Genomic DNA, 24,576 nt, shown 5'->3' with positions numbered 1-24,576 from the left:
CTCATGAGTATTTGAATGAGCTTACGCTACCGGTTCTATGGTTTTCAGAAAAGATCAAAGTTCTTGATTCTATGGTTCTGGGGGAAGGGTAGACATCCTCAGTCACTACGCGACCACTCGCTGACCTCTCACTTAAACAAACACTCATCACACAATTATGGTGTTGCCCCCATTTACCAAGCCAGATAACTTATACTTAAAATGTCTAACTGCCATTGCCAAGTTTCCCTTAGATCAATATAATTAGCCGCCCCCACCTCATCTCGTCATCGCATCGCGAGCCATCCAAGGTGAGAGCCAGAGCCGTCCCGGGAACCCAGCCCACACGAGCGCTACGCCTCCCCCACCCTTCTCTCCGCTACTCCCCCTCGGAACACGCCCGAGCCGACCACTTCACCCACAACAAGCTCGGCAAAGGCATGTATCGCATCAAAACCATCGCCCACCCCACCCACGACACCCGAACGCCGCTGTTGTTGCTTACGGGACGTGATGGCTACACCTACTTCTTCGGCAAGATCCCCGAAGGTACCCAGAGAGTGCTCAATGAGAATAAGGCCAAGTTCGGCCGCATGCGGCTGGTGTTCTTTACTGGTACATTCACACAATGGCCCGATATTGGTGGTCTCCCAGGGTTTCTTCTCACTTTAAGTGATGCTACCAAGAAAGGAATCTCTTTGTTTACGGGGAATCCTGGTTTGTTACGCTATATCATCGCCAATTGGCGGTATTTCGTCTTTCGCAAAGGGATCGATGTTGAAGTGATTGAAGTGGGCTCCCACACTCAGCCACAAGTACTTGGTGACAACAACTTTGCCGTACGAGCCATCACTGTGCTTCCTGAAGGTGCCCCAGAACCGCAGCCGCTGAAGTGGAATCAACTACTCCGCGACCTTGCTGGTCACATGTTCCCTAAGGATACTCTGGTCGTCAACTCAGCTGACCCTGACCTGTACACGATTGACCCCACTGAAAGAGACGCTCACACTCACGTGAAGCTCCCCAACCCGGAAGAGGTGGTGCCGCCAGCTCAACAACCGCTGACGTCATACATTATTCGACCATTGCCCATGAGAGGCCGCTTCGATATCCAGAAGGCTAAAGCTGCAGGGATTAAGCCGGGGCCAGCGTTCAAGATTTTGGAAAAGGGTGACCCGATCGAAAACGACCAGGGAGAGTTGGTTTACCCTCACCAAGTGATGACGCCGCCTCAGCATTTCCCTAAAGTGGCAGTGATTGATATTCCCAACTCCCGTTACCTTAAGCCCACGTTATCTCTGGAAGCGTGGTTTGAGTCCAGTGACGATTACGGCCACGAACCGGTGGGAGTGGTCTACCACTTCTTGGGTGAGGACATTGATTTCAAGCTGGACGAATACACTCAGTTTATGGCTAAGTTCGGTCCCGAAACCAAGCACATCGTGTCCCACCCATCGCTCACTAATCACACCTTAGTGTTCAAGCTGAGCGCTGCCAATACTTTGAAATTGCGTCACTTATTGTCCTCCAACATCAATTTACCTTATATCGAACTGTTTGAGGCTTTGGCCCCTGGTCAAGTGTATAAGCTTCAGCAGCTCCAAGAGGTTTCCCTTGGCCCCGACTCGAGCGACATCTCTCACGACGAAGTGTTGCTGGGCGACTGGAATGTTCACTACGATGCCGTGGCTGAAGAAATGGGCGAGACTTCTGGTGAGGACCGTCAACGGGTAGTGGACCCTACCCCGATTCCATTGGCTAAACCCACGCCGCTGTCCCTGCTAAAGGATATGGTACAAGTGGTGACGCTAGGTACGGGTTCGGCGATCCCGTCGCTCCATCGTAACGTCATCCTGACTCTCGTGAGAATTCCTCACCAACTGGAACTGGGAGATATCACTTACCAACTGATCATGTTGGACGGAGGTGAAAACACGTTGGGGACCATGCTCCGTAACTATGGTCACAACAACTTGGCTCAATTCAATCAGGTGATGACAGAGCTCAGAATGATCCATTTGCTGCATTTACACGCTGATCACCACATTGGGTTAGTGCTGGTGATATCGAAATGGTTTGAAGTAAACCAAGATAACCAGGATACGCTTTGGCTTGTTCTTCCCTGGCAATTCCATCACTTCTTGTCCGAATGGTACGCGTTGGAAGGGCTGACACTGAACATTGATTTGTCACGGATTCGCTACCTCTCTTGTGAGAATTTCCTCCCCAAAGACCGTCAAGCGGAATTCTTACAGACACCCTTGGATCAATTCCAACCTGGTAAACTGCCTCAGCGTGCGCCTTTGGCTCCCATCGATAACGCAACGATCAATGACATGTACCGTGACCTCCACTTGACCCAATTACAAACGGTGCGGGCCATCCACTGCGCATGGGCGTACTCGATCGCGATGACGTTTGATTTGGGTGATGGCGAGACGTTCAAAATTGCATACTCTGGGGACACTCGCCCCAATCCTCGTTTCGTTGATATTGGTATCAACTCCGATCTTCTCGTTCACGAACTGAGTCTTGATAATGAGCTTATCGAAGAAGCCATTGCCAAGAAGCATTCGACGATGATTGAAGCGGTGGCCGTGTGCCAGCTTATGAATTGTCCCAAGATCATGTTGACCCATTTCTCTACCAGGTACCTGAATGTGGGCAATATGGCCAATAACGTCGATGAGCTCAATCAGCTAGCCACTCAGCTCAAACAATACCTTCAGCAGCTGGACCAATCGAATGTGGTTAACATTTGGAAACAATTCAATCATCGGCCGGCGCGGGCTTTGGAGGATATCGAGATCTGTTTTGCTTTTGACTGCTTTACCGTCTGGCTTGACGAGATGGCGTGTCAACGCCCTCAATACGCTCAAATCATGGAAGTATTGGCCCTGGGCACTGACCAAGTGGATGAGGCCAAAGCGGAAAAGCTTGAGCTGAAACGACGGGAAAAGAGAGAAGCAAAGCGGGAACTGCGATTGTCGAAGCGAAGAAAGAGCGGGTAAATTTTATGAACGCAATGTATGTAAATAGATATCGTCTAGATTAAGAACTTGATCAGCTGGAGCAACAAGGTGACAAGAGCCAATACCTTCAGCGCCCACCACCAGTGCTGGACAACAAACAGGCAGTAGGTAAACTCGAACTTCCACTTGTGGTCGGCTTTGTCGAAGTGGCCAGTAAACACACCAGTTTGGCCATCAAAGTCGCCCATCATTGCCCGTACCACAATCTCACGCACCAGCTTACGCTGGGGTTCCTGGCGCTCCTTCAGAGCCACCCACTCGCCGTTGATGTAGTTGTACCAGTCGTCACAACCGACGTGGTCGTGCCCCGTCAAAATCATCCCGTTTTGATCCGGGTTAGGGAACACGATGTCCATCACCGTTTGGGTGGTGTTGTGCCAAAGATGGTTTTGCAGACGGAGCTTGCCGTTCTTGTAAGGTTCTTTGGCGTAATCAATATAGAACTTGTGTTCGGGACCATCAGCACAAAGTCCGGCCCGCTTGTAAAAGGGGATGTGGGTAAACAAAATGGTGGGACCCTTAAAGTTAGGGTTAAGGTCAGCCTTGATATGATTGAGGAAGGACCAGGTATAGTTACGGAAATCCTCTTCAAGGGCAGGACCTTCAAGGGTGAGGGAGTCTAATACAATGATCCGCCATTCCTTCTCTGTACCAGCATCGTAAGTGATCACGTAATTGTTCTGACCAAACAATTGGTGGAACCGCGCCATGTGTTGCCACGTAGCATCACCCAGGTAACCGATATCGTGGTTACCCGTCAAGTTAATGAAAAGCGGTTGGTCATAGTTAGGGGTGTTACGGTCGAGAGATACCCAGTCGTAGACGTCGGCGTAATTGCGCAGCGAAAAGCGATGGTTCGGGTCCAATGCCTGCTCTTGTCTCATCCATTCCATCCAGTCAAAGTTCTCTTGCCGTTGCCAAAAGTCCAACACCGTTTGTTTGTATTCGGGGTCTCTAGGGAAAAGACGCTCGACAAACCGGTAGGTACGGTTGTAGAACTCCAGATCATAGATCCATTGCAGAGAGAACTGGTCTCCCATCACCGCCACGTGCAGCGGGCGAAGCCGCAGTTTCATGATGGAGTAGATGTGGCCCAAGTAGTAGTCATTGCCGTAGTTATCGAGGCGTTTGATATAGGGGGTCAGCGGCCAATTACCGTTGATCTGAGGGTCGCCAAACGTCAAGATGTGGATGTCTTCACTTGATCCGTCGTCCTGGCGTAGACTGGCAAAGTTACTAAGCAATTTGGACTTCACTGCCGGTGGTAATTGGTCGATCCAGGGGTATTTGGCTTTCGGTAAAGGGGTATCGTCGTCGAACCGGTGCCAGTCACACTGGCCGTCGCGGTTGACGATGTCCGGGTAGAAGTATACGAATAGGTTGAGCACCACCGTAACCACGGTGACAAAGTTGGTGATGGCAGAAAACGTCTTCATCCGGCGAGATGCGGAGGGTAAAAGGGGCGGTGCCTAAATATGGGCCGGTGGCAGGAAACGCGGCACGCGACTTTGTGGTTGCAGACAGAGGCGAACGGTGTACGGAGGTGCGAGCGCCGGCACCGCGTCTCGGCGACCGTCAATGTCGGCAGTGTCGGAAATGGTATTGGATGCGTATGTAACTGATATATATGACTATGTCGACGACGACGCCCACGCCGGTCGCCGTGACTGTTCCCAGTGGTGGGTCCACTCGATGTACTCGTCAAACGACTGCTTGTCCATGTGGTCGACGAGCCACTCCTTGCGCCGGCAGTCCTGGGCGTAATCGCGGATTTCGGTAAACCCTTCCTTCTTTAGGAGGTCGAGAAACTGGGCACGGGACTTCTGCTCCAGCATCATTGGCGATGAGGGGGGAGAGGAGAGGGTAAGCGGCACTGTGAGCAATTGGGGATGACACTGCTGTCGGCTAGTTGGGGGGGGTCTACTGACGTATAAATACCGTTTATGGTGCCTTGCCCCTGTCTCCGAGCCCGTTGTGGGGAAGGGGGGACTCAGGGCTAGCGGCCAGCGTTTCCCAGGCACCCCACCACCTCAAACCCTGCACTGGGTCATGTCGATGGAGATAAAGTGGCAAGCGGTGGGGAATTGCTTACCCCTCAGAGTAATTTCCCCGGAGTTTCGGGATAACCTGGCGTCGCCGGCGTGTGTATTATTGTGACGACGGCGGGATGGCGTGGGGTTCGGCGATTGCGACCCCTCACAGGCTGCACCCACTCTACACGCGCCCGGGGGTAACGTGGGTGGCGGCGCCATGTGACACCAGCGTAGCCCACTGTCCCTACGGGAGGAGAGGCCAAAATCATGGGGTGGCCGCGGCTTCCCCACTGGTTCCGAACTCGGGCCCCATAAAACATCCGGCTATTGTTGTGGATTGATGACGCCGTGGCCCACGGAGTTGAGACATAAGGTTCGACGCCCGCCCTCGCCAATGACCACTGTAAAGAAACCACCGAAGGGCAACCACCGTAGCTTGTGACATTATCAATCAATGCTAAAGTAAGAAGGCATGTGCTATCTAGCTCGATGTAGTTGTCGGCGATCGTCGTTGATTTGAGGCATCGTAGTCAATGGCAACAATGCCACTTAGAACGTTCTAATGTCATTAGCATAGGCAATTATTCGTTGTTGTCAATTGACGCGTTTTCTACACCTTGAAATCTGCTGTTTTCTGTCTATTCGTTAAATACTAATATGCACCGAGAGATGGGGCCGTTTACAAGGCTTCAGCCAACGATTGGTTCAATCTGGCAACCTTGGCCGAGATCGACAAGTCGACGGTCTTGTCGGCGACCTCGACGATCAAACCGCCCAAGATGTCGGGGTTGACGTCGTTGGTGACCTTGAGGGTCTTGTCTTCGCCGACGGACGACGACTTTTGGATGGCGATTTGCAATCTTCTCAAGATCTTCGAGTCCAAGGGCTTGGCCGAGGTGATTCTCGCTTCGACAATGCCGCTGGCGGCGTCGTTCAACACACCGAACTTCTTGTAGATGCCGGGGAAGGCGGACAAACGGTTGTTGTCGGCCAACACGCTGAGGAAGTTCGACATGGTCTTGTCCAACGAGAGCGAGTCCGAGATGGTCTTGACGACGACTTCACGGTCTTCCTTCGACAACACCGGGTTGGTGAAGTAGCCCTGGATCTTGGGGTCGGATTCGGCAAGCTTGTTGATCTCGCCAAGGTCCTTGTAGGCCTTCGACACCGACGAGTCTTGCACGGAGGCCGAGTAGAGGGCATTGGCGTAGGTGCCGTCAACACCAAACAATTCCACGGGGGGCTTGACGGACTTGGCAGCCGCAGCCAACGAACGGGTGAACACCTTGGACAACATCTTTACGGTCTAATCTTTTTTTCACGCTTGGAAAAAATGTACCTATAGGTTCGGGGTTGCCAGTCGCGCCTGCTATTGGTTGAGCCATATGCAGGAGCGGCCACCGAACTCGCTCCCTTTGGAGGGTTCTCAATGCCCTCACCGCTTAACATATGACTCTCCCCTGGTAAATTGATCAACAACTGTGAGTTCGCTATCATGGCAATCGTTCTAATAATTTTTTTTCTTAGCGCCAAAAAAAACAAATCTCAGTGGTATTTCCTGAAGATCTGATTTGGTTTACATAGCCGTTGTCGCACTCGATAATCTCTCAAAGACAGCAGTCAATAAAGTGTGAATTATACGCTGCAACACTAATCTAGCTGATAATGAGTAGAAATACTGGTTCGTTTACTTCTGGTGAATATGATGTTATTCTAATTTTCTTAGTTAAAATGATGTGTGTTCAGGTTTAATAATTGACGCAAAGGAGTTGCCAACGATAGTGATGCATTCAATGATAAAACTTGAAATTCAAACAATAGGTCATCAATCACTTTACCATCACTATAGACAATTGCTATTTGTCAAAATCATCCCCTTTCTCCCCAAATTAACCGGTTGTACCATCATCACTGGGGGCCTCACTCGCACTGAAAAATTTCATCACGGACCTTTTACCACACCCATCCACCAAATGCTCAGTCTCGTCGGGCCCTCGCTGAGAGTGCTGCCGTTGTCCCTGGTGTGGGGGCTTGCTCGTCTTGCCCGCAGAGCCAACCTGGGCATGACCGAGTTGGAAGAGAAGGACACGTTGTACCAGCGCCAGCGGAAACTCGCCGCCGCCAACGTCGTCATCAAACTGCACGCCAACGGCCACTTGCAACCAGGGTCCACCCACTACAAAAAGCCCGTCCATGAGCACTTGTGGAAGGGCAAGCCCATCCGCGAGTTGACGGTGGCCAAACGCAAAACCGCCGGGAGAAACAACACTGGTAAGATCACCGTGCGTGGTCGTGGGGGCGGTCACAAGCAGCGGGCGCGGTTGATCGACTCCCACCGCTGGCAAGAAGGCAAGCACCACGTTGTTCGTATCGAATACGACCCCAACCGGACCGGTCACATCGCCCTTCTTCGTAACGAAGTCACAAATAACTTGTCGTACATCTTAGCGCCTCAAGGGTTGCGTGAAGGCGATGTCGTTGAATCGTTCCGTCTGGGGCTTCCTGAGGATTTCTTACAAGAAATGGCCGCCACCAATAACGGCGAAATCGACGATGCGTTGCTTAACGCTCGTATCATGCAAAGAGGCAACTGTTTGCCCCTCAAAATGCTTCCCGTGGGGTCGATCATCCACAACATCGCCCTTGACCCCCGTGGCCGGGGTTTGTTGGTGAAGCTGGCGGGTACCTTCGCCCGTCTTTTGTCTAAGCACCCCGAACAAAAGAAGGTGGTGGTCAAGTTGAGCTCGGGCGAAGTCCGTTACATCCACCAGGACTGTCCTGCCACCTTGGGGGTGGTGTCGAACAAGGAACACCAAGCCGTCCAGTGGGGTAAGGCCGGGAGATCGCGTCACCGTGGGTTCCGTCCTCAGACCCGTGGTGTGGCGATGAACGCCAACGACCACCCGCACGGTGGTGGTAGAGGTAAGTCGAAGTCGAACAAGGTGTCCCAATCGATGTGGGGTCTCAAGAAGTTCGCCAAGACCAGAACCCACAAACATGTCAATAAGGAGAAGATCAAGGATAGACGCGAGGCCTAAGCTTGTATATAGAAATTTACGCTACAACCTTAGAGTAATCAGGGGGGAATACTTCTGATAATCACACCAGCATGCTCCACGATACGATATTAGCTTGGCTTTTGGTGACGTGTTCACCATCATGATTTACTATTATTCTTGCAATTCTTGTAGGCTATGAATATAAAACCGCTTAGTCACAAGTATCATCATCAAAACTACAAGTACAGCCATGAGATTAAATGCTATCAAATTCTAATTTCGCTCTTATTAATGCTAATTTTTTATTGTTGTTGGGTAGGCGATGGTATGGTACGTAGAGGCTTCGCCCTCCTCTAGTAGATCTCCTTCGTCATCCTTGACTAGTTTCATTGCTTCGGTGAAGTCAAGTTTTCCCTTATAGCTCGGGTGCAGGTAGATGAAGGTACGGAAAGGGTTCAGAGGCAGAGTACCGAGCCGCGAGTATATTTGGAAGTCTTCCACTTCCATCACCACATAATTCAACGACTTATCAAAGAGGGTCGCTGTATCGTTAATGAAGCGTTTCTGTGGTTCGTTGCATTCGAATAATAATACCTTCATCAATTTAGCGTAGCTGTATTGTCGAAGATGAGCCCTTGTGATAAGTACCAACATGTGGGTGCTAGAGTAGATAAATGGAACCTGGTACTGTTTCACGTAGCGTGTCATGGCTTTCCCCGAGGAAAACCGTACAAATATTTTGTTTTGGGCATCGGACATAAGACAGTAAATGTCTCCAGTTTGACTATGGGTATTGACCACCTTGATCATTTGAAGGATTCTCAACTTGCCCTCAGTTCTGTTAGATTCCAGAACCGCATCTTTAACGTACGCCCGCTTGACATTTTTGGTAAGCTCAAGTAGCCACAGCTGGTTGTGTTTTTCCATATCCCCGAACACCACGTTCACGGGGGAAACCTCATAAACCTTGAAAAGACTCGCCCAATGGTATGGAACAATTGGAGATTGAGTTGGATCACAGTAGAGTTAAATAAATGTGAGAATGCAAAGTATTATTTACATACAAAACGCTAGATCTCTCGCTCATGCTAAAAAAAACTCGTGTCGCACACGACCACGCTACTGGCACACACAACCAAAAGATAGTAGTATATGGCATGATCGGCTCACATCGTGGTAAATTTTGATCAACTAGACACCCTTACTTTATGGTAATACCGCGGTCAAACACATTGGGCTTACGCGTCAGCCGGTCGGGGTGGTCTAGCGCAATCAGGGCGTCATGGGTCTCGGCGATTTTCTTGAGTTGGTCGTATACCACAGCGTCGTCGTCCTCCAAGTACAGCCCTCTCGTCCCCTCCGTGAGAGCCACCTTCACCTTTGAGAACGCTTGTTGGCCCATGCCCAACCGCAGTTGAAGTCTTGCCTTAATGTCGGCAAAAGTCTCATCCGGGTAGATGGGGAAAATGAAGGGTATGCCATGACGGTAGTTCAACGACTTTTGGAAATGGTAAAGCGGCAAAATGTTGACTTGATTGATATGCTTTTCCGCTACCTCCAATTCGGCGTTCACCGCGTCGACCTCGCCGTCGCCCAGTGCTTCCGTAGGCTTCACCAACTCGGAATCCGTGGGCGCAAACCGCTTGTACATGTCGTTTGCGGCTAAGCAGTACACTTCCACTGGGAAAATCCCCATGTAGATGGTGTCAGCCCCTTCCTGGATCAGCTCAAGCGAGCTCAGGGGCTTCAAAAATTCGCTAAAGCGGTTGTCATTTCCAACCCATACCAAGAGGTTGGAAATATCAACGGGTTCGCCATTGTTAAGCTGAGGGATGACTTTTTCATTGACAATCTCCCCCACAGTAGCCAGTCTCAGTGCCAACACCTCGAGGGGTTGAGAGTGCAGGAAGTTCAGCACCCACACCACTTCGAGGCGACGCAAGTTTTCATAGTCAACGAGCGGGACTGGAAGCACCTCATATTCAAAGGCGAGGGTCAGGTTCACAGGCATCTGGCGACTGAACACTTGCGACAACACGTGCAGACTTCTCAACGTGTACACTTGCAGGCCTTGAGCCAGAGGAAGGCGTACGTAAAGGCGAAGGTACTTCGGATCGACTTTTTCGCCCTGGGCTTCGAGCTGGGCAGCCACCTGGGCCGCCACTTGAGCGTAGGTGTCGAGGGTCAGAATCCAAAGGTCAAATGGCTCCACGTCAGAGTCTTCATCGCCGTTCCACGGAGAAACCATGATGTGCATCCGCGTGAACATGAATGTATAGTAGTCTCGCGCCAGTTTGTACGGACCGGTGGCGACAGTGGGAGCATTAGCAGGCTCAAAGGTGACAATGTCGCCATTGTCTAAGTCAAGCTTGCTGAAACTGGCCTCAACGTCCAATGGTTCAATCTTCAGCGGCGAGAGTTCTTCGTAGGCCACGAGTTCAGTGCTGGGGTCAAACCCAAGAATGGCATTAACTTCAGGAATGAGCAGCTGGATGGTGTCGTCACGAAGCACGGTGGCGTGGGTGATACCGCGAACCTCTTGGGAAATGGGGTCAAAGTACTTGATGAAAATGAGCTTGTGAGTACCGTTTTCCTGAATATCCACGAGTTCGGCGTCGGCATCCGAGGCTGATTCGATAAGCTTGAGAGGTTGCTCCCAGGAGAACTTCTCCGGGCTTTGCCACGCCTCCGGTGCGGTTTCGGCAACGTTGTGCAACTCCTTAGCTGCCTCCTCAACAAACACCACCATGTGGTCGTACTTCTTGATGTAAACGTGATTGTACACTTTAGCCACCAGCCACAGCAACATGCCGTCTTCAAATGGACGGTCGGCTCTGTTGGTGTGATTACACCGATGCATCATGGGTACCAACCGGAATTGGTTGTCAGGGTTTTGCAAATCCGCAGCGACAGTTTTGACACATTGACTCAATTCGGCATCTTTACGAGTCTTCACGGTGATAGGGTCAGCCGCCGTACCCGCAAGGCGTTGGTCATAGAGCTTAGGATTGGTTTCGTCCAACGCTAAGTCAAACCCAGTATGGGCAGCCATCTGGTTCAGGGTGATGTAGCGAACAGGCATGTAGTACATTTCCTCCTGTCTCAACTGTTCCGCTTGCTCTCTAGCCTTGAGTTCGGCGTCGATCTGAGCGGGGATTTCCTCGGGGATAGTCACTTCTGAAGCCGCGGGTAAGATCGTGGGGAGGTCTTGTTCCCGGTAATAAACCAACATATACGCCAGCGTAACCCGTTTGATGTAGTATTCTTGCAGTTCAGCACGAGACATACGAGCCATTTGTTGAGGGGTAGGCTCCGGAGCCCCGAAGTTCTCGTCAAACACTTGATGCGTGGTCGCCTTCGTCACCTTGTCGTCATCGAACTTAAGCCAGCCCCCGTCAGCGTTGGGCTTGATCATAGCGTAGTAGTGGCCATTCAGAATCAGGCCTTGATGCACAAGGACACCGTGCAACTTGTACGTCCAGTTTTCATTTTTGTTGGGCAGTTCCTCGTCGATGTAGGGAGCTAAGTCAATGGTATCAGGGAATTCATAAAAGTCATCAATTTTCACCAAGTCGTCAACGACAAAGTCGTATTTGAACCGTTTGAGCTGTAAGTGGAGCACCGGGGGGAACTGTTCGAACACCACCCCCTTCTTTGCGTCCTGGTAGCCATACTCTTCGTTCGCTTGGTATTTGTTTTCCCCCTCCAACATTTCGATTTCGACGTAGTTTTTGAACAGTGACTCCAAGTTGGGTAAGCCTTCGACGTTGAGCTGAATGTCCCAAAAGTCCTCAATCCGCAGCAGCTCGTAAGGGACGTTAATACACTTGATATACAGCTTCATTTTGCCAACGAAAATCAGGTTGAGTTCGCCCTCGATCAGCGATCCCTTCATCGCCGTTTCCAATTTATCCATCAAGATCCGGTTGAGTTCCTGGATGTCGTGTTGCATGAATGCGTCCAGCGAGTCCCAACCAAACAGCTTGGTGAGCTCCATGGTAGATATCGGCAGCGGCAGCGTCGTCATCATGTAGAACATCCGCTGTAATGCACGGGGCACGCCACCTTGGCCGTCAGTGGGGATCTGATAAACCAACTTGCGAAAGATCAGGGTGGTGAAGTACAGCTGTAACAATGAGTTGAGGTAGCACGTGGCGCCTTGGTTGTTGAGCCCGATGTAGCCGGTGGCCTGTTTCGAGTCGTAGTCCATCAAGTTATGCCAAAGCACGCCGGTGGCGGTGTCGTCAAACACCCGCACGTATGCGATGATATCAATGCCATTGGTGCCCTCGGTATCGAGTAACGGGATCGTCTCCAGACCATAGCGGGGTTGAGGGGTGGTGAGAGCTCTCAGATCAATCAACAGCAGAAACCCCCAGTCGGTCTCTGATTTTGTGAACCGATGGTGCAGGGGGTTGGCTAAATATACTTCTGGGTGGCGGGGGTTAGCAAGGGCAAGAGCAAACTGGGCACACACGTACCAGTCGTCGTCCAGGTCGGCGGGAGGCACTGGTTCCAAGTAGATCAGTACCACGCCGGAGTTCTGCGTTCCCCGGGGGAAAAGGAGTACGTTCCACTCAATGCCAGCGCAGGTAAAGCGGGGGCCATGCAATTTGTCCTGGTTCAAGTGGTTCCAGTTTGCGATGGACCAGCGGTTTACGGATTCGCCCAATACTGGGTAGTCTGGGATTGGCTTGAGGAGTTTTGCCGTCATGGCGGCGTCGTCCAGCGCCAATGGCCGCAGGGTAGCCTCGACACCACTGTCCGTCTCGACGTGAGGCGATTTGTCAAAGGAGTCGTCCCCTTCAATGTCGCTGTGGTTCATTAGGGGCGGGTGTGAGTCGAGTGGCACGGTAAATGTGGTTAACGCTAGAATAAGGGTGAGCGGTCACGTGTACAGCAACGACGTGACGAGACCATAGTAAATGAGTAGGTGACACCACCGAAAAATAAAAATCCGATTAGCGACGATAAAAGCGCGCCCGCCACAACCTAGCCAACGTAGAAAAGCTGAATCGAAAGCTGTAGACTTGATACGCTATGAAAATGATGACTAAGTAAAGTGTGGTGCTATTATTAAGCAGCGTGACGTTTACATTTGGGGACATTTAGGGATACGCGATAATCATCTTAAAATGACTTGGGTTAAGGAGAGTATCGTCGGTTTTCGTACTGATAATTGTTCTCTTACCTATACCGGCTGGCGAAGTGCGACTTCAATGGCAAACCGCGATGGCCTCCAAAATTTACATTGTACGGCGATAATGCGAACTGCTACGGATTTTGCAAAAGTGTCGGGCACGATGACCTTTGAAGAATGCAATGCGCTAGGCGTTTAATTTCCATAAGTTTACGTCGAACTCATTTATTATGAGTTCCATACTTTCTACTTTCAGGAGAATCGTAGACATTAGCACGAGAATCGTTTACGAGAGTCTCACACTTCAATAAAGTGCTATTGTCGGCAGGCCCCTCCTGCCGCATTCCGTTAATTATATACATTATAATGACGGTGGTGCAAAGTATAATCGGGTGCACGTGCACTGCATTCCATCCCTGAAACCAATGACCTCAGGACAGCGCCGGCCTCGGTCATGGCTATCTCAGACGTGCCCCTCATCGCTACGTGTGTCTACCGATGGCCCCCATACGGTGCAGGCCAGCCGTTGCGTATATTTGCCTGGTAACCATCTGGTGGCGGGGGCAACCCCCCCGACAGGTGCATGCCGGACGCAAAGCATGTATGGCTGCTATATGCTCATCGCTGCCAAAAGCACGAGATCGTTTCATTGGTTTTGATGGGGAATTCTGGGGAATTTTCAACCCTTAGTGGCATCCAGGCATGCCAGGTTGATTATCTAGGACGAGGCAAAATGGTTCCCATCGAATCACTAGTCCACAAACCCCTTTTAAGACATCAGGTGCTTGATGCATTGAGCAGTGCGATCCACAGGAGTCAGGTGGCGATATCGTGCGTGGCCCCATAGTCAAACGAGATAGCCCCACCACCTGGGGCGTGCGGTTTGTGTTAGCTCTATTAGCCTTATATTGCTACTGTTTTGTCAACACCGAAAGCGGACCTTAGTTTGTGGCTGCTCACCGGGGCGGTTGAAAAAAAGTGCCCAGAACCTCGGTGAAAAAAATCCTCGTGCCGTTGTCGAGTAGTGGGGTCAGACAGCGTTATCAACATACCGACAGCACCACCCAACATACCAATGGTGAGCGCGTTTGTTATGACTACCGTCGAGAGGAGGGGTTTCTAGGGTTTCAGTGTAAGTATCAAGGAACCAGTTGGCAACCCCACGGAGGGTGTCTGGGTAGGAGTGTTTGTTGATGCCGTGCCTAGCAATTGTGGGTGTCCCATGTGCCGGTCTAGAACGACGTATGGTTAAGAGACGTGGCTTACGATTCGCTTCGATCAACCACTACCAAAACGTCCCCCGGGGCACAAAGCACTTCTTAAGTGGGTAATTGTTTAAGCTTACCCCTAGGCGCCCCCCCTCCCAAAAGGTATCCCTCAAAGCCGTCGTCTGTACGGAACTTCCACGGGGTCGTGCAGCGGCGTCGTGGCAGCGACGATTCCGTAGATCGGCGTTCCCTAATGGGAATATTCGCGAGTCGCCTTGTTGACAACACCCCTCGACGCGACCACTATAGGGTCTGTAAGTGACGACGGCACTAACTTTGCTTTCATTATGTCCCTAAGCCGAAAGCCAAAGGTTGTGATACCTCTTAAGGGTCTAGGGGGCTTTCAATGAAGCCACTCATCCCTGGGACCTCCTCTCGCTGATTATGATTGGCTCTGCCGGCGCGCCTGAAAAAAATACTGTAAACAAGATATTGACGCGGTGCATGTTTTTCACTTGTTTACCGCAAAAATATGGTGCAGACACGAATTGAGGCGCGTGTCGGGACCCGGAGGCTTTAAAAATGTCAACGCCCGCTGTGACGCAGTTTTTTTTTTCTCTTTAGGTTACCAAACAAGAGCTTCTACCAGTCTTTCCTTTACTTTTTCCTTCAAGTAGAGCCTTTTGTTTCCATCCCCATCCATTCCCTGACCCATTTTCAATCGTTATGTTGTTCCAAAACTTTGTCCTCGCTTCGTTGGCCGCTACCTTCGCCGCCGCTTCCCCCATCCACAAGCACCATGAACACAAGAGAGCTGTGGAAACCGTCTACGTGACCGTTGGCGGTGTGCAAAAGGCCGCTGCTCCCACTGCCGCCCCTGCTGCCCCCGCCACCTCGGCCTCGGCTGCCCCCTCTTCGTCGGCCTCTTCGGACTCTTCGTCGAACTCTGGCTCGTCGGGTGTCGGTGCCTCGGGTGCTAAGGGTGTTACTTACACCCCTTACACCTCCGGTCCTTGCAAGACCGCTGAACAAGTCAAGTCGGACATCGCCAAATTGTCGGGCTTCGACATCATCAGACTTTACGGTGTTGACTGCAACCAAGTCGAAAACGTTTTGTCGGCCATTGGTGACAACCAAAAGGTTATCCTCGGTGTCTTCAACGTTGACAACTTGGACTCGGAATTGAACACCTTGATCTCCGCCGTTAAAGCTCACGGTGGCTGGTCGAAGGTTGACACCGTTACCATCGGTAACGAATTGGTCAACTCGGGCCAAAAGTCCGCTGGTGCCATCAAGGGTTACGTCAACAAGGCTAAGGGTATCCTTCAAGGTGCCGGCTACAACGGCCCCGTCACCACCGTTGACACCTTCATTGCCACCATCAACAACCCTGAATTGTGCGATGCTGGTGACTACGTTGCCATTAACGCCCACGCCTTCTTCGACGGTGGTTACGCCGCCGACCAAGCTGGTGAATGGTTGCTCGGTCAAATCCAGAGAGTTGCCACTGCTTGTCCCGGTAAGAGAGTGTTTGTTACCGAATCGGGCTGGCCCTCGCAAGGTTCCGCCAACAAGAAGGCGGTGCCCTCGAAGGAAAACCAACAAGCTGCCATCAACTCGATCAAGCAAAAGTGCGGTGACGCTACCGTCTTGTTCTCGGCCTTCAACGAAGAATGGAAGCAAGACTCGGGTGCTACCTTCGGTGCTGAAAAGTACTGGGGTATTTTGTAAGTGGAGTGATACCTGATGTGTGATACTACAATGCAAGTACACGTTCCTGACGTTATTACAACTGTCTCGGTTTATTTCTGACTTTTCTTTAAACTTTTTCTATCACTTTTTGTTGAAACTTTTATTAGGGTGTTTTTTTAGGTTATCAATCACAATATACCACATTAGATTCAAAACTAGTAGGAAACGAAAATTTCTGCAGCAGTTTCCTCCACTGTGATATTATCTCGTATTCGGAGGTGGTACTCACCTCCCAGCCTACGACGCCTACAAGTTTCGTAGCATTGTTTACGATCCCCACCGTCATTAAAACAATGGCTGATGATGTGTGCTAGAGACACGTTTGACAACAACTGTTTACTATCAACGCGAAGCACGAGTATTTATAGGAAAATACCAAGGATTCTATTTGTTTATATACCCAAGTTTCGATTGCTACCTCATCACGTCCGGTCCGGAAGACACGGTCGCCTTATCTGCCTGGGCAATTTCATCTGTGTTTACCCTTCCTCATCAAGCCGAAGAACATACACACGGGCTCGCAACAGGCGCATCGATTTATTGTCATCGATTCGTCAAACAACTACACTGCATCGCGTGATATTGTTGGCTTCCCGCCCGATCCAGAACCGAAGGGTGATTGTGGCCTGTTATTGTTGACTATGTAATTACAATTTTGTAATCAGTCTCTTTCGGGGACGATTTCGGGGTCGATGCGTCCGCGATTGTCAATAAGAAACTGACGTCGCTTGCTTTCATGTGACGACTGGTCGGTGCCGTTGAACGAGTAGCGTACCAAAGCGTGATCTCTAGCTAAAGTCCAGAACTCAGGGTCGTCTCGGGGCGAAATGTAGCTGAGAATGGGCACTTTGACATCGCCAGGCTTCATGGCGAGACGGAATAGTTTAGGACCTGTCGTCTCAATATAGCGTCCCACCACGGGACTGAGCATCAGACAACTGAGAAGTATGTGGTCGATGAATTTAGTCGTGAACCCTTCTTCCCGTAACCGAGTCTCCACCTGCTTTACATCCTCCAATTTGGCAATTTCTTCCGCAAGCTCTTTAAAGTGGCGATCCCGCTTGTCCTTTAATTGTCCAGATACTGAGGCAAAATCAATAAACTCATCAAGGGTCAGAGCATTGTTCATGTAGCAATAGTGGTGGCCATCACCCTCGTCGGCATATGAGGTAAGCATGTCAAGACCCGTCACCTCGGCTTCGTCCTGCGAATCCGAAGGGACGAGCAGATCCTCCCTAATCTGCGACACTTGCTCTTCTTCAGGGGCTCGTCTCGCCCGTTTGGGTGAAGGACCATCTCGGGTAAGTTCCTCCTCGGGAGCGACATTGTCATCAGCCTCATCAGCCTGCTGTGCGGCCACTGCTTGCGCTGCTTGTTCTGCAGCTTCAGCAGCTACTCTGGCCACGTCAACGGCATGGAGTCGAGATATATCCGAATCAGCGGTCTGGCCGATCTCTTGATCCAAAGGCTCCGGCGCTTGTGCTCGTTTGCGATTGGCGTTGATCTTACTCAGATCATAAGCCTTCTTTCTGGGCAACTTCTTCGGGGGGATCCCCTGTTCTTGACACCATTTGTAGTACGCAATATAGTAGGGCACAGCATCAAGCAGCAAGTATTTGCGGTGATGGTCACGCCACAGGTTCTGCGAGTGTTGGGGCAACTCCTTAGCGAGCTGACCATAGAAGGGATACGGCATCATTTCCGTCTTGCTTTCATTGATACGAGCTTCAATTTCCTCTTGATAAAATTGTGTGGGATCAGTGATGGTTACTTCGGCATCGGGGAATTCGCGCTCTTTAGCAATTCTTTCACAAAGATAGAAGTCGTCTTGGTGGCTAAAGGGAACCTTTTGCGTGTCGGGAATGACGGTGGTCCGCTTACGGTTGCCCTCTTCATCCAATTTGTAGTTGCCGTCAAGATCACGATCGTACACCCACGCGAGGCGCTTTGCCAACTGCTGATTAAACCGTGACCGCACCGAATTACCAGTGTGGCCTCTTAATTCCGGGGAACTGGCAAGCTCCACGTAAAACTCCAACAGTTTCCGTTTTCTCGGTTCTTGACGGACGCGTTCGAGGATGAATTCGTCCTTGTCTGGCGTGAATTTGAAGTGGCCTCGAGCCTTAGATCGTTGGGGGGCAACGGCAACAGTCTCAGAGACACCGACGTAAGCGTAAGGCTCCTCTGGGAGAATTTCTCCGGCAATAAGCAGCAGGTCGATCCACTCGGGGCGCACCACCAGCGGCTGGGGGGTATCCAGGATGATCACGTCGGCGGCGGCGCGTTCTTCGACCAATGACGCGCCGTTGCTGATCAATTTGGTCTCGACATTTTGTTTCAAACCACCACCACTGTCAATGTACACCTTTAATGGCTGGCCGTCGCGGGTGAAAATGGCACTCATAGCGCAGGGTTGATGCTAGAATGTATTTTTCTGGTTGGTGCGGCGTTAACGGTTATGGTAAGGGTCACAGAGATAAACAACCGTAGATCAAAAAAAAAAACAACAAAAAACTGTGACCACAATTAGAGTTACATTCAATCGCGTTTCTTAAGTCAAAGACAAAGTCTATTGGATTTTAAGGTGTCTTTGATCAGTGTCATGGTTTGATAGACATTTCGCACTGAATGTTGTTAAGGTGAACAACACAAGTACTACTCAATCGACACCGTCGACCAAATAACACAAAAAATAATTGTATCCGTCATTTCTAGTAGCATCAGGCTCTCAATTAAACCCAACTAACCTTCCGTTTATTGCATGCTTTATCTCCAAATCAACGCCCTTTCTCATTGAGCCCCACTGTCATCGAAAAGTTCGCCCATCTCATCCACACCCGTCCCAACGTCCACACATGTTTGGCAACAACGCTGGCGCCAACACCGGCTTTAGCTTCGGCGGGACGTCCAATGCCCAGAACACCAACACTGGAGGCAACCTTTTTGGTCTGAAACCGGCGGGCCAGACTGGGGGGCTTTTCGGCGGCAACAACCAGACCCAAAACCTGGGGGGCGGCTTATTCGGCAACAACGCCAACCAAACGCAAAATAATACCTCGACTACTGGCGGTGGTTTATTTAGCAACAACAACAATAATCAAGCCAAGCCGGCAGGAAATCTTTTTGGCAGCAACACTCAGTCCACTGGGGGCGGGCTTTTTGGCAATAACAACGCCAACAATACCGCTAACAATACCACCAATCTGGGAGGATTATTTGGCAACAACAATACCAATACTCTGGGTGGTTTATTCGGCAACAAGCCGGCAGCCCCAGCGACTTCTGGCGGCTTATTTGGCAACAACACCGCCAACACCGCCAACAACACTGCTACTAATACCCTGGGCGGCCTCTTTGGCAACAAACCCGCTACTACCACCACTCTGGGAGGGTTGTTTGGCAATAACAACGCCAACAACACTCAACTGGGCACGACGCTGGGGGGTTTATTTGGCAACAACAACAACAACAACACCACCACCAATACTGCCAACACTCTGGGAGGTCTTTTCGGCAGCAAACCGGCCACCACCACTACCGGCGGGGGTCTTTTTGGGAACAACAACTCCAATACTTCGAGTACTACTGGTGGTGGTCTCTTTGGCAACAACAACGCCAATTCGTCTACTACTACTAGCGGTGGTCTTTTCGGCAACAAGCCGGCGACTACGACCACTGGTGGTGGTCTCTTTGGCGGTAACACCAACACCGCTCTGCTGGGGGGTCTCTTTGGCTCGAAGCCGGCGACTACTACCACCACTTTAGGAGGACAACAGCCGGCGCAACAACAATCATCGGGTCTTTTCGGTAACCAAAACAAGAACCTGGCGGCTCCGTCATTTGCCTGGACTCAGCCTCCGGCGGCCGCCCAACCTACGGCCACTGCTACCACTACTGCCCCACAAGTGGTCCACACATACACTCCAGCAATCCGCGACCAGCTCGAAAAGATCAAGGAACAGTGGGACCCGTCGCTGCCTAAGTGTGCCCTCAAAACCCATTTCTACAACATGTGCACCAACGACCAGGAGTTGGCGCTTCGAATGCAGCGACCGCCTAATGAGCTCCCTGAAGACTGGGATGACGCCATGCACCATCGCCCTCTGGATCACCTGTATCCGGTTAAGGTGACCAGTATTGCCGAAGTGGCCCAACGGATCGAGGCCCAATTGGAACATGTGACGAGACTGCGGCTTATTTTGCAGCAGCTTAACGCCAAGCAGGAGCAGTTGCTGTCAAAGCACGATTTGGACAACGCCACTCGGATCCAAAAGGCGCGGGCGCGGCACACCACGCTTCTGCGGCGGTTGTTGCGACTTGCCACCGTGCTTGCCATCCTTAAGCTTAAAGGGTACCCGCTTTTACCTGAGGAAGAAGAGATTTCGAAGCAATTTGATACTCTCAACGCCAAGTTCACCGACCCCAACTCGCCGATGGCGAAGCTTTCCGATATTTCGGCACGGCTTGTTCTTCTCAAGGACCGCGCTAATGACCTTAACGACCAGTTGACCGCGCAACTTAACGAGACCCTGACTGGCTTAGACCGCAACGGTGTCAAGAAGGACGAGGTGGCCACCGACGAGATCATCGCCAAAATCTCGAACGTGTTGCTCCAGCAACAAGTGGGGTTGAACTACTTGAACGAGGTGGTGGAGAAGGATACTGCCACAGTGGACAAGAAGATCAAGGCGAAGTAATTAGGTTAATTTCTGTAAAAGAGAGAGATTCCATTGTCGACTATAAAATGTACGAAAACAAATGAGACATAGTAAAAGCTTCACCATTCGTTGGGGAGTTCGTAGCGGTGGTGATGGTGGCGGCCAAGTATCTTACGGCGGCGGCGCTCGTTGCTTACCCAGTCCCTGATTTGCGTCTCGGTAAGACGGGTCTTTTGTATAAGGTAGTCGAGGTCGTCGGGGTCCCGCAAATACACCGGCTGGTTGCCGTCTTTGGCCAGTCTCATCTCGTACCAATGGCGCAAAAACACCACCTGGGTAGGTTCATGGCGAGTGTTGCGCCGTCTCATACTATTGGTGGAGCCGACAAATGTTATGTTAGAGTGTTGCTTCAATTTCAGGTGTTCCTTGAACTTGGCTGTGGATGGCTGTTGGAGAACGTCAAGACGGATCTTGAGTGCCCCCAATAGCAAATGGAGCAGGTCCACCACTGCTTCGTATTCAGCAGTGAACGAATGAGGATACTTCAGTCGTAGATCCTTTAATGCTTGGTTGATCTCACTTGCTTGAGCAGCGATTTCATCGCAGTTGAACGTACGACGGCCAATGACATAATTGATGAGGATTCTCGCCTGGCTGGCAAGCTGGTGGTAGGACTGTTGTGGGGTGAGTGGCGCCTGAGGGCCAAAGTCGAACTTAGGCAACGCCATATGTTTAAGTTTTCAAGGGGGCGGGGTGACCATCTGTTATATAGACTCGAAGTCGAACTTGCCTATTTGGGACACCAATCAAAAGGGTGTTGAGACAACCACCTCTTAATCAAACGGCAACGGGCGCTGCTTCATCGACTCACTAGCAGCGATAGCACTAGGAATTTTAATTCCACAGCAGTCCCCCCAGGTATTGACGGCATCGTGGACATGGCCGCAGTTGTCGTCGACGGCGTGTTCGTGAGGCTGCGACACTCCCTCGGGAGCGGGGATAAGCGAACCAAACATAAAGTGCTGGATAATGGGGAGCTTACCAAGCACCTCGGCTTTGTACATTTTGATCATGCCGTCGTTAATTTTGCTCCACAGTTTCGCCGCACTGATATCGTCGAGCATCGGCAGGTGCCACCGGAGCAGGAGCTCCCCTTGGTGGTTGGGGATAGTCTTGATGTGGTTGACGAAATCAATGCATTCAAAGTACATGTAGCGTGTAGCGTACATCTCCACCAACTCCTTGTTGTGGATCAGCTTCGGCTTCATGTGCGGGTGAGGGGCGAGCTGACCTGCCCCCAAGAGGAAGGGAAGGAAGTGGTAGTCATCAAGCCCCCACACACCATGCAGCCCTGCGGGCTCAAGCCAGTAGACGCGTTGAAGGCGACGCATCACTTTGATGTAGCGAGGAAACACCACCACTGCCAAATACAGGTAGTCGTCGGCAGTGATGGCTTTAACAGTATCCATGGCTACCATCACCAGGAGGAAGTTAAGTTCGTGGCCCGAGCCATAGTCAATGCGGGTGCGGTTTCCAAATGCTTCGCCAAAGTAAGTCGCCACCTCCTCAGCGTGTTCAGGCCCCACCACTGCTTGCATCAACGTAATAGATTGAGAGTGAATATCATCGTAAAACTCGCGAAATTCAGGTTTCCCAAACCGCAGAAGCTCAGCATCTTTCACTACCGGGTGGTTGTCGATGGCAGCGTCGACCTGGTTCAATGCGTTGAGAAGCAGGTGGCAGGCGGCGTTACCATCATGGGCGGGTTGGTTATTTTCATGGCCCTGGGCCAGGGTTTGAAGCGCCACAGTGAAGTCGACAAGCTTATTGTACAGCGGGGAATCGACCCATTTTTCAAGGTCTTTAGGAGTGACAATTCGTCTTTCAGGGATCATGTCTTATAGATGTGTTCCTCTTAGTAAAGCTTACTGACATCGCTCGGTGAGCCGCACGTCGCACACACACGCGCGTCGGCGCTACCATCCGCGATTGGAGACTGGCACCCTCGCCTGCACTACTCGCCTAACAGCTGTGAATCTCTCCTCCCAATTTTCATCAACTTTTACGACAACATGACTGACCAAGGGCCGCCACGCAGAAGCGCCCGCAACAAGCCAAGCCACCAGACGTTCCAGTTGTACCGCGGCAAGGGAAAGACGGTGCTGAACGTGTATGACTTGCTCCCGGGGCTCAACGACATCACCGACGCCTTCGAGGCGTTGCCGATGGATATCATCAAATACTTCACCCTTTTGAAGGAGATCGACGCCAAGTGCATCAATACCACCCCGCAGATTAACACGTTGATCGAGCGGTACATTGACGATCTCCATCGGGAAGATGATAGTGAAAAGAATGGTAAAGTGTTAGCGAATGGTGATAGCCAGGAGAATAAAGACAATACTGCGGCCACCGGTGATGCCAATGGACTGGCGGTGACACCCAAGACTGAGTCAAATTCGGCTAACGGCACTGTGACCACCAAACCTACTCCCCTCGCTGCAAAACAGGAAAAGCGGCTTAAAGCGATCAAAAGCCGGATCCACGAGATCATCCCCTGTCTCGAAGAGAAAATGCACGTTACCAGTGTGGCTAAGGACCTAATGACGAAACACATGACGCGGATAAACGCCGACTACAAGGTGATTGTCACTAATAACGAGATCCCCGAGCTGATACGGATCGGGCCCTTGAACCACCCAGCGATGACTAACGATACTACTTCTCAACCGATTACCACCACTGGCGGGCGCAGTGAGCTGCGACGGGAGGCGTTGGCGGCGCGTAAAGCCGCCAAGGAGGATGAACGCGGCGGTGCTGCTGGTGGTCGTCGTCAACGAGAAACTCCACCTTATGATAGTGGTAAAGGGTCACTGCTGAATCTGTTTACCACTGGTAACGCTAAGAAGGCCCGTGATATCACTAGACCCGGTACTCCTACCAATGGCGCTAAAAAGAAGCGGCGGCGCGACGAAGATACCGACGACGACGGCGGCCAGGCCGCGGCGAGACCTGCCACTGGCAACGAGCCTACCTACTGCTACTGTAACCAGGTATCGTTCGGTAAAATGGTGGGGTGTGATGGTGACGACTGCAAGCGCGAGTGGTTCCACTTGCTGTGTATTGGCTTCACCAACCCGCCCAAGGGGAAGTGGTACTGCGACGACTGCTTAGCTAAGCGCCAGAAAGCGAGACGAGTGAATTGAGTCAGGTTTGAGACAATGAAGCACTAGCGTTCTCGAAGCAGTACTCGCGGTGGCATGCCATGTACGGCTGCGTTGCTGGCGGTGGCAATTGTTCGCCACCGGGACCATCTGTTCTCTGCTCGTCTATAGTTGCCGTACATGCCTACGATCTACGGGTTACGTGACATGGGCATACGTTCCCGGCAAGTGGGCCGGCGCACGCTGCGACGATTGCATCGATTGGGTACATGGTGCCGCCGGCGTCTGTACCCGGTACCGCCCACTACAGGGTGCGGCTGCAGGGTCCCCGTCGCGGGTGCTCCCCACCAGAACCAAACTCCAGGCATTCGACACTTAATCGCCGAGACAAGAAAACACTCAGTAATATAATTTTTTAGGTTTTTAGTTCAATTCACTCTTCCAATTGAATTTATACCAAACGCTCACATCATAACTCATTATTTACGTCTCGCTTGAGTACCCCCAAAAAAGCACTCATTCTACTCCGTGCAATATCCGTAGGCTGCTATTTCACCAACAGGCGTGAGTGTGGTGATCTCGTCGTATCGGGTGACGAAAGCATTACAGGA

The 24,576-nt window shown here is 51.3% G+C and overlaps 13 protein-coding genes across 13 annotated transcripts; 5 read left to right on the top strand and 8 right to left on the bottom strand. All coding sequences in view use genetic code 12, as the record gives it.

Annotated features, from left to right (window-relative positions):
* Positions 1-419: 419 nt before the first annotated feature.
* Positions 420-2,990, top strand: DIURU_003580 (tRNase Z; the record flags this gene model as incomplete). Its single annotated transcript, XM_034156358.1, has 1 exon — positions 420-2,990. The coding sequence occupies one exon, from the start codon at positions 420-422 to the stop codon at positions 2,988-2,990; it is 2,571 nt and encodes an 856-aa protein (XP_034011833.1).
* A 35-nt stretch (positions 2,991-3,025) lies between these two features.
* DIURU_003579 (uncharacterized protein) lies at positions 3,026-4,447 on the bottom strand (the record flags this gene model as incomplete). Its single annotated transcript, XM_034156356.1, has 1 exon — positions 3,026-4,447. The coding sequence occupies one exon, from the start codon at positions 4,445-4,447 to the stop codon at positions 3,026-3,028; it is 1,422 nt and encodes a 473-aa protein (XP_034011832.1).
* Positions 4,448-4,642: 195 nt separating this feature from the next.
* DIURU_003578 (uncharacterized protein) lies at positions 4,643-4,849 on the bottom strand (the record flags this gene model as incomplete). Its single annotated transcript, XM_034156355.1, has 1 exon — positions 4,643-4,849. The coding sequence occupies one exon, from the start codon at positions 4,847-4,849 to the stop codon at positions 4,643-4,645; it is 207 nt and encodes a 68-aa protein (XP_034011831.1).
* Positions 4,850-5,723: 874 nt separating this feature from the next.
* On the bottom strand, positions 5,724-6,341 carry ATP5 (F1F0 ATP synthase subunit 5; the record flags this gene model as incomplete). The annotated part of the gene is made up of 1 exon (XM_034156354.1): positions 5,724-6,341. One exon carries the CDS (start codon positions 6,339-6,341, stop codon positions 5,724-5,726), a length of 618 nt encoding a protein of 205 aa, XP_034011830.1.
* A 676-nt stretch (positions 6,342-7,017) lies between these two features.
* On the top strand, positions 7,018-8,082 carry DIURU_003576 (mitochondrial 54S ribosomal protein uL2m; the record flags this gene model as incomplete). Its single annotated transcript, XM_034156353.1, has 1 exon — positions 7,018-8,082. One exon carries the CDS (start codon positions 7,018-7,020, stop codon positions 8,080-8,082), a length of 1,065 nt encoding a protein of 354 aa, XP_034011829.1.
* Positions 8,083-8,337: 255 nt separating this feature from the next.
* DIURU_003575 (uncharacterized protein) lies at positions 8,338-8,970 on the bottom strand (the record flags this gene model as incomplete). Its single annotated transcript, XM_034156352.1, has 1 exon — positions 8,338-8,970. One exon carries the CDS (start codon positions 8,968-8,970, stop codon positions 8,338-8,340), a length of 633 nt encoding a protein of 210 aa, XP_034011828.1.
* Positions 8,971-9,244: 274 nt separating this feature from the next.
* Positions 9,245-12,868, bottom strand: DIURU_003574 (ubiquitin-specific protease; the record flags this gene model as incomplete). Its single annotated transcript, XM_034156351.1, has 1 exon — positions 9,245-12,868. One exon carries the CDS (start codon positions 12,866-12,868, stop codon positions 9,245-9,247), a length of 3,624 nt encoding a protein of 1,207 aa, XP_034011827.1.
* A 2,249-nt stretch (positions 12,869-15,117) lies between these two features.
* On the top strand, positions 15,118-16,122 carry MP65 (putative family 17 glucosidase; the record flags this gene model as incomplete). The annotated part of the gene is made up of 1 exon (XM_034156350.1): positions 15,118-16,122. The coding sequence occupies one exon, from the start codon at positions 15,118-15,120 to the stop codon at positions 16,120-16,122; it is 1,005 nt and encodes a 334-aa protein (XP_034011826.1).
* A 682-nt stretch (positions 16,123-16,804) lies between these two features.
* RAP1 (DNA-binding transcription factor) lies at positions 16,805-18,547 on the bottom strand (the record flags this gene model as incomplete). Its single annotated transcript, XM_034156349.1, has 1 exon — positions 16,805-18,547. One exon carries the CDS (start codon positions 18,545-18,547, stop codon positions 16,805-16,807), a length of 1,743 nt encoding a protein of 580 aa, XP_034011825.1.
* Positions 18,548-18,998: 451 nt separating this feature from the next.
* Positions 18,999-20,840, top strand: DIURU_003571 (FG-nucleoporin; the record flags this gene model as incomplete). The annotated part of the gene is made up of 1 exon (XM_034156348.1): positions 18,999-20,840. The coding sequence occupies one exon, from the start codon at positions 18,999-19,001 to the stop codon at positions 20,838-20,840; it is 1,842 nt and encodes a 613-aa protein (XP_034011824.1).
* An 80-nt stretch (positions 20,841-20,920) lies between these two features.
* Positions 20,921-21,529, bottom strand: DIURU_003570 (homeobox domain-containing protein; the record flags this gene model as incomplete). The annotated part of the gene is made up of 1 exon (XM_034156347.1): positions 20,921-21,529. One exon carries the CDS (start codon positions 21,527-21,529, stop codon positions 20,921-20,923), a length of 609 nt encoding a protein of 202 aa, XP_034011823.1.
* Positions 21,530-21,634: 105 nt separating this feature from the next.
* On the bottom strand, positions 21,635-22,696 carry DIURU_003569 (peptidylprolyl isomerase; the record flags this gene model as incomplete). Its single annotated transcript, XM_034156345.1, has 1 exon — positions 21,635-22,696. The coding sequence occupies one exon, from the start codon at positions 22,694-22,696 to the stop codon at positions 21,635-21,637; it is 1,062 nt and encodes a 353-aa protein (XP_034011822.1).
* Positions 22,697-22,873: 177 nt separating this feature from the next.
* On the top strand, positions 22,874-24,007 carry PHO23 (Pho23p; the record flags this gene model as incomplete). Its single annotated transcript, XM_034156344.1, has 1 exon — positions 22,874-24,007. The coding sequence occupies one exon, from the start codon at positions 22,874-22,876 to the stop codon at positions 24,005-24,007; it is 1,134 nt and encodes a 377-aa protein (XP_034011821.1).
* Between the last annotated feature and the right edge of the window lie 569 nt (positions 24,008-24,576).

The sequence above is a fragment of the Diutina rugosa genome, assembly GCF_008704595.1.
Source record: "Diutina rugosa strain CBS 613 chromosome Unknown scaffold1_size794362, whole genome shotgun sequence".
NCBI classification, from domain to species: domain Eukaryota; kingdom Fungi; phylum Ascomycota; class Pichiomycetes; order Serinales; family Debaryomycetaceae; genus Diutina; species Diutina rugosa.
This window is presented reverse-complemented; position numbering and strand designations above follow the sequence as displayed.